At 45.8% G+C, this 7,539-nt stretch overlaps 1 protein-coding gene across 3 annotated transcripts in view; it reads right to left on the bottom strand.

Moving 5' to 3' along the window:
• Positions 1–1,101: 1,101 nt before the first annotated feature.
• Positions 1,102–7,539, bottom strand: part of Nod2 (nucleotide-binding oligomerization domain containing 2) — a 34,875-nt gene continuing 28,437 nt past the window's right edge. For 2 of the 3 annotated variants that reach the window (XM_013027997.1, XM_013027998.1), the window contains exons 10-12: positions 6,761–6,844; positions 3,542–3,625; positions 1,102–2,261 (exon numbers count right to left, since the gene is read on the bottom strand). In XM_013027997.1, coding sequence (XP_012883451.1) covers positions 2,189–2,261; positions 3,542–3,625; positions 6,761–6,844 — 241 coding nt within the window. In that variant the 3' untranslated portion in view covers positions 1,102–2,188. Of the gene's footprint in view, positions 2,262–3,540; positions 3,626–6,749; positions 6,845–7,539 lie in introns of those variants that run through there. The other variant, XM_013027999.1, reaches the window with a different exon arrangement.

Below are 7,539 nucleotides of genomic sequence, written 5' to 3'. Positions count from 1 at the left end.
AATACTTTGGGCATGCGGCAGCATTTTACATTATGGCAAGAGTATGTGGTGGCGGAAGCTGCTTACTGCATGGCAGCCAGGAAGCAAGAGAGGTAGAGGGCGGGGTTCCTGATATGAACCTAACTTCCTTCCATTAGGCTTCACTTCCTAAAGGCTTCACCATCTCCCAGTAGCACGCAGGCCAGGATCAAGCCTTCAATACATAGGACTTTGATGGACATTTCAAAACCAAATTAGGGCAATTTCCTTCCTAACACTTACTGCAATGGACACGTGTGGGGGGAGCGTGCATATGTATTTTAATATATTAGTTTTCTGCCTGCCTTCCCCTCTATGCACCTTCAGAGGCACCAAGACACTATACCCGCTTTGTTCATCTACTGATTGGCCATAACATAACTGATTAATAAGTCATTGATGAAGATGAATTTACAACCCATTATGGTGCTTTGCAAATAGGCTTGTGTGTTTTCCCTTCAGAGAAAGCAGATCAACCTCTCCCTTCCTCCTGATCATCTATACTAGAAAGAATAGTCCAACCAAGACAAAGCCCAATAACAAAGAGTGCCACAGACAGGCTCACATTAGGAGACCAGGGACATGCGACAGCATTTATTGAGCCAGATGCTCACAAAAACCTTTCAAGGAAGCAAGAGTCCACCACAGGCCAGCAGTCACCTGAGCCCTTGCTCATTAAATATAGCTAAGAATGATCTCAGCAAGGCCTGCACAGGAGGTTGCTGGCAGAGGAAAGCTGAACACAAACCTTCTCCATCCTTCTCCTGTTAAAAGATTCCTGGAGCCACATGGAGAGACTTGAGAAAAGACCCAGAGGCCTTTCCACATTTGCCATAGTCTCTCAGCCCAGACACTGCGGGCTCCTCCTGCACAGCTTAAAACTTCACGCTGGTTAGACTTTTCTATGCTGAAGCCAAATGTGTTCTGATTGCCAGCCTATTTCTGAGAACTGCTTTTGCCTTAAGCAGTAAATTATCTGGTTGAACACCCCCCAAAATTCAAGTAGAACATTGTGCTTTAAAATTTGACAAGCTTAAGGAATATTTTTAAATGTTTGATCACAATGAAGAAAGCTGGGAATTTGATAAGCATTTTTCTTCTGTATAATTTGTGCTATAAAGTTCACAGGCATGTTTTCTACAAAATACCAACTCGAGAGAATAAAACAATTGCATTTACAAATATTCACCAGTTTTCACACATAAATAAGATTTACAGTAGTAACATCTGCAGAGCACCTAACAGTTTACAAAGGTTTTGACCTACATTATTTGGAAAAATCCAGAAAGACATTTACTCTGAAGGAGGAGCTTGGTTTTGTCCCCATGTAAACTTCTAATCCCCAATTAATATATCCCAGTGCATTCTGTCACAAGTGAAATATCATTATTGCTTTATGGTTGTGTTTCAGAAGTCTGTTGTCAAAGTTCAGTTCATAGGCATCAGCCGGAGGCCTAATAGGGCTGTTTGAAATGCTGGCCCAGATTAATTTTAAAAAGCTGCCTTTGGACATGTTGCTGCTTCCAAAAGCTTAACTGGAGAGTAATTGATTTCACTGGAAATAAAATGTCCATGTGTGATCTCTGCTGGAGTGTGGTCACATTTTTCTTGCAAATCTAGAATGTCTGAGGGACAAAATGCTGCTGTGTTTCTCCTTCCAACCACGTTTTAAGCACCAGCAAGGAAAGCAGGGCAACTGTATGACCTGAATGCCAGGGTTAGGATGCTGTTGGGTCTCGGGCAGAAGAAGTGGAAGAACCAGGAAAGAATAGATGCTTTTGGTGTGAGTCCAGGCTACGACAGATGGCCTGAGTCAAGATGTGGCTGAGAGCTAAGAGCGCCTCCTGAGATGTCTCGGGGCACCTTTCATGAGGGTCCAGGTTTCTAAACCTACAGGCATTTATGGGTCCCCTTGTCTTCCCTTCCCCAGCAGCCCCTCTGTGCATTTTATCCATGGTTTGGGAAGAACTTGATGTCAGAAGCGGGTTTGGGAAAAGTTGATTCTAGAGGGTCCTGAAGAGCCTTCAGTCAGAGTAAGATGACCTGCATTGCTCCCAGAAAAAAAATCCAATCCTCAGCAGGACAAGGCATTGGCCAGACATCCAGCTTCCAGAGTCCAAACCCACAGATAGCTCACAAACAAAGTGAGATGAATGTCAGCCCAGAAACATCAAAGCAAGAGTCTGGAGTCTGTGTGGCTGAGCATCTCCGTTTCCTCTGGAGAGAAAGTGTTCCCTCGGAGCCTGCAGAGACAAAGTAACAAAATTAGAACAGGTCTTTCAAAGGGAAGCTGCTCCTCTTTAAACCTATGCCTGGGAGGGGCTGGCCCTTGGGCCTAGCTACAAGCGAGGAATGATGAATGTGATGCTGTTTTTAACCCTCTGTCCCCAGAGCAGTTCATGAATTATTGCCTATGATGAACAAGATGCAGTGACCTGGCAGAATGACTACAACACTAGGCCCAATGGGGCGTATACTCCCCAAGGCTGGTCAATCTTTTTTTCAGGCAACAACCAAATCTGTCAAGAATGCAAGGATCAAGTTCTGACACCCAGCCCCATCGATGAGGACATCACAGCCCTTAAATATCAACCTGAGGCTGGCTGTTCCCTGAACACAGAATGTGACATTTCTTAAGATTGTGCAATGATTTAAAAACAACCCTCTTGAGCCTTTGTTCTGCTGACTTCACGGGCTATGGACTTGCTAAATCATACCAAAAGCAAAAGCTTTCCAGCCCTGGGGACAGTTGAGAGTTTTTGTTTTGAATTTCAATACAAATTTGTTCTTACCTTGATATACTTTTTGAGGAAGAGACAGGTCTATCTATAAGCTTAAAACAAGGGTCACAGGCTCTCATGGAGAGGCAGACAAAAGGTATCATCTGCATCTCCCATTGCTTTGGATCCTGAGGGTTCTATAGGGTGGAGATCATGACACAGCATGGCCACACCTGTATCATTAAAAGCTAGAGTCTTTCATAGACTTAAAACAAACTAACATCAAGTCACAAAGATTTACACTCATTTCCAGGGACTTCAAATAATAAATAGAAACACTCATAAGTGAGTGTTACTATATGTTTCGAGCAATATATACCAATATTTAAAAACTTAAATTTCCTACTCAGAATTGTATTTCAGACTAGGTATGAGGGCACTATGAGGGCACATGACTCTGTGTAATTCCAATACTTGGAAGGCAGAGACAGATTTTGAATTTGAGGCCAGCCTGCCTAGGCTACATTGGAAGACTCTGTCACAAAGCAGGAGGGCGGGAAGCTACATTCTTTTCATTCTCCTATCCTTTGATACCTACCTACCTTGTTGCTTAAAATAGAAAATAAAAATACTCCTGGTTTTAAGTAGAAGAACCATTCTCTGCTTGGAGACCTGATGTCTCTCTTCCTAGCCAGAGATCTGGATTTATCACAAGCAGAAGGGATGCGGCCATTTCTCTCATCCCTCACCCCATTTCATAGATAGGAAAAAATGAGGCTCAAAGAGATCACCAGGAACCTTACCAGACTTCCAGGATGGTGGTGTTCATCTGGAGGGCCTGCAGGAGAGCTTCTGCACCCAGGTGGGTGATGCCATTGTTGGACAGCCTAGAGAAGAAGAGGAAATGGAAGGCTTCAGGTATAGAAGCCTACGGCAGCCACCTATCCCTAGACATGTCCCTCTCCTGACTGAGATTTCCAAGGAGCACCTCTACAAATACTCAGAACCTTCTGTGAAGCGAACCTTCTTGCTTCCATTTAGATGATTACTGCTTCCACCTAGATGACTGAATTAGGCAGCCCCTCCCTTAAGGATAAAACTATAGTGTCGTGGTAAGATAGCTGAAGTTTAGCTCCAGAATCCCAGAGATCAAATCCAACCTCTTCCTCTTCCTTTTGTTATCTCAAATTTTCCCACCTGTAAAATGGTTCTAAGAAATATATACCTTATGGAGTACTGAACATTGAACAAAAAACTGCCTAAGTCAGCACAGTATCTAATGAACAGGAGATAATCAATGGATAGATTGTTTTTGTTGGGGGGCCTTTGGGGTGCACAGGGACACAGGCTAGAGACAACAGGAGTCTGGGACAGGAGGGAAAAGATGAGCCATGATCAGTGAGGGCAGAAGAGCCCAGTATTTCCCATGCTGCCTTTTGCTTACAGCTTTGCCTTCTGGTAGCTTCTGGTGCCTGCCCTCCCTCCCCTCCCATGCCAGAAAGGTCTTACAGCTATGTCAACCACCAGCGTGTACTAAAGTTTCCTTCTGTGCCAACTCTTGGCCTATATTCTGCCAGTGAATGTTCACAGCTCCATGAAGAGGGGTAATTAGTACCCCTATTTACACTCAGCAACTAAGGTGCTTGAGCAAGGAAAGACAGCTGGCAGTGGGGGAACCCGGGTGCAGATCATCTGGCCACAATCCCAGATGCTCACAACACTTGGCAGAGATGATGCTGGGAAAATGAGACAGGCTCTCTCTCTCTCTCTCTCTCTCTCTCTGTACATACATGTATGCAGCTGAAGTTTTATGGGGAAACAGTGAAGGAGAATGAAGTCCAGATGCTGAATAGGTGGCTGATAGCAAGATAGGGTGGTACACCCCTCCCCTTTGTCAGTTGAGTGCCTGGCCTCCTCAGTTGGGATTGAATGGAGGTGGGGTAGCTGTCACAGTAAGGAAGGACAAATTTGCTATATCTAAACCTGGAAATCAAGGCCCAACCATGGCCAAAGGCCCCCAGGAAGCAAAGCGAACATCTAGCTTGGACAAAGCGAGGCTCCCCAGCCTGCTTGCACTCAAGTGAGGCCCTGTGGAAGTGTTTTCTCCAAACATTGGCAACTCCCTAGCCTGCAAAGCACCACAAACACACATTGCCAGAGCGGATGACAATCTGGCAGCAAGGCCAGAGGCAGCTGTCCGCCTGTCTCTGAAGACAAGTATATTCTTTGGGCTATATTTGTCAGGGCAGATGCCACCTTCCTCTAGCCAAAGAAGTCACTGCTGATGGTGTCCCCAGTCCCCGAGAAGAGAGACCTTTGCCTCAGTCTCTGGGTGTACAGACATAAGTCCGGCAGTCTCGCATCTATCATCCCTGTCCCTGTGGCACAGGCCCCTGACATTGAGTCTACCAGAGGAAGCCACAGCATGGCCTCCATCATCCTCTGGCCCAGGCTGCTTTCAGCCCTCAACTCCTACATCCACAGGGCCATGATCTCTGCCCTTTAACCTCCCTGCTGCCATCAGCCTACTCCAAGCTGCCCTCCTCTCTCACCTGGGTCTCCCACTTACTTTCTGTTTCTACTGGGCCATTCTCCAGGCTTTGGCTTTCAGAATAAGAATGACCTTCCTATGATATAGAGCTGTCACGACTGATTGATTGATTTTGGTGGGGGCAGTAGTAAGGTTTGAGCTCAGGGCCCTGTACTTGCTAGGCAGGTACTCTACTATTGAAGTTATGCTCCCGGTTCTTGGCATTCTATGATTTTTTCAGCTAGGATCTCATGACTTTCTCTGGGCTAGCCTGAGCCATAATCCTCCTACTTGCTTTGTTCAGAGCTGGGATCACAGGTGCTCACCACCATACCTGGCTTAGTTTGTTAAGATGGAGGCGAGGTCTCACTGTTAACCTAAGCTGGTCTCAAACTATGATCCTATTGACCTCCACCTCCACTTTCAGCTTTTTGGTGGATATTTGAAGATTAGAGTCTCATGGGCTTTCCTGCCCAGACTGGCTTTGAACCACAACCTTCAGATCTCAGCCTCCTGAGTAGCTAAGATTACAGGTGTGACCTACCAGTGCCCAACAAGAGACATTTCTTTTTTTTTGGGGGGGGATCTGGTCATGGGGCCTGAACTCTGGGCCTGGGTACTGTCCCTCAGCTCTTCAGCTCAAGGCTAGCACTCTACCACTTGAGCCACAGCGCCACTTCCGGCTTTTTTTCTTTTTTTGCTTATGTTGTGCTGAGGAATCAAACCCAGGACCTCATGCATGCAAGGCAAGTGCTCTACCACTGAGCCACCTTCCCAGCCCCAAGAGACATTTCTTACAGAGATACATTAGTGGTTTGTAAATGAATGCATGAATGTCAACAAAGGGTACACTTATAAATACAGGCAAGTGACCACATCTGCAGTCCAGATGCAGATCAGCCAGGAGCCTCCTTCCTGAGCAGTGGTGGCCTGGAACAAAGAGAGACACCCTGCCAGCCACACAGTGGGGTGCAGTTGGCAACCTGCCTATCCCTGTTCTTTCAGCTTACTCTTCCAACTCAAGAGTTGCATGCTGGCAGACTTCCCACACTTTGTCTGGAGTCCTTTATGACAATAGCTAGAGAATGGTGGATGTGAGCTGAAACTTACCCAGTAACCATCAGGTCTGCAGGAGAATTTTCCCCCACAGAGTTCCCTGCACCGCAGAGGTTGGGCACTTGGAGATCCAGGTCTATTGTTTGGGTAGTAACTAGGTACGTGTGAAGTTGGATCCACGTGGAACTCCAGCCTCCTTCAGGGCTCACTGACTCAGTATCGCCTCACTGGTGACCTTCCTTTCCTGACTGTGTCCTACTATAGTGGCCCCACACTTCCTGGAGCCACCTCTCACACTGACTGCCTCGTGTAATGCGTTCCTCCCCTCCAAGACCAACACATGTTGCTTTCATCTTTATCTGGGCTGAGAAGCTGCCCTGAACTCTGCTTCAGAACCCGGCTCCCAAGACCTGGCTCCTGCTTACAGGGTCCTTACTTCAGGACTCTCAAACTCGAATTTCTCTTCAGTCCTTCGGCGAGCCAACACACTCCTTCATCCCCAATATGGTTCTCCTCCAGACTGACAAGAACAGAAAGAAAATCAGGCGGATCTGATAACACTTACAGTGGAAGATGTCAGTAATGGTTTTCCTGTGTTCTCCATTCCCAACCCCCCATTTTGAAAATCCAAGCTTACAGATATATTATCATTCTCAATTCCAGGACATCTGTGCAAGGAATTCACTCCAAAGTGCTACTACGTAAAATACCCATCATCCCCAGTTAGCCAATTCCCTTGTTTTTGTTTTTCATATTAATGGAAAGCTCATTTCTTTTCAGACAGCCATGTGCTGGATGGCAAACAAAACAAAACAAAGAAAACCACCTACATTTCCCCCTCCACTGCAGCCAGGGTTAGCCAAGTGAAATTGACATATGGAAATTTGACAGCTGCTGCTTACAGAAATGCTTTTTAAAGGACAGGACCCTGCTGACCTATACCTTTAGCCCTTTTCAGATATACAAAGTAGATCCCAGAATACAGAAGTAGTAGTTAAGAGAAGCAGCCATCTTGTGATAATGAGGCAATCTGCTATGAGGAGAACTGAGGGACTTGGTAGTCTTTTGTAGACATCATAACAGCTCCACACTGCTGAAGCCTAATGCAATGTTAAATTAGACTAAATTGGCTAGAAGCTGCTTTCACGTGCTCCTATGCAGCAAACTACAACCTAATTTAATATCTAAACAAACTGTGACCTAACTAAGATTATA

Source organism: Dipodomys ordii, unplaced genomic scaffold (genome assembly GCF_000151885.1).
Source record: "Dipodomys ordii isolate 6190 unplaced genomic scaffold, Dord_2.0 Scaffold106, whole genome shotgun sequence".
Classification (NCBI taxonomy): Eukaryota; Metazoa; Chordata; class Mammalia; order Rodentia; family Heteromyidae; genus Dipodomys; species Dipodomys ordii.
Note: the sequence above shows the minus strand (reverse complement) of the source record. Positions and strands in the feature narration are given on the sequence as shown.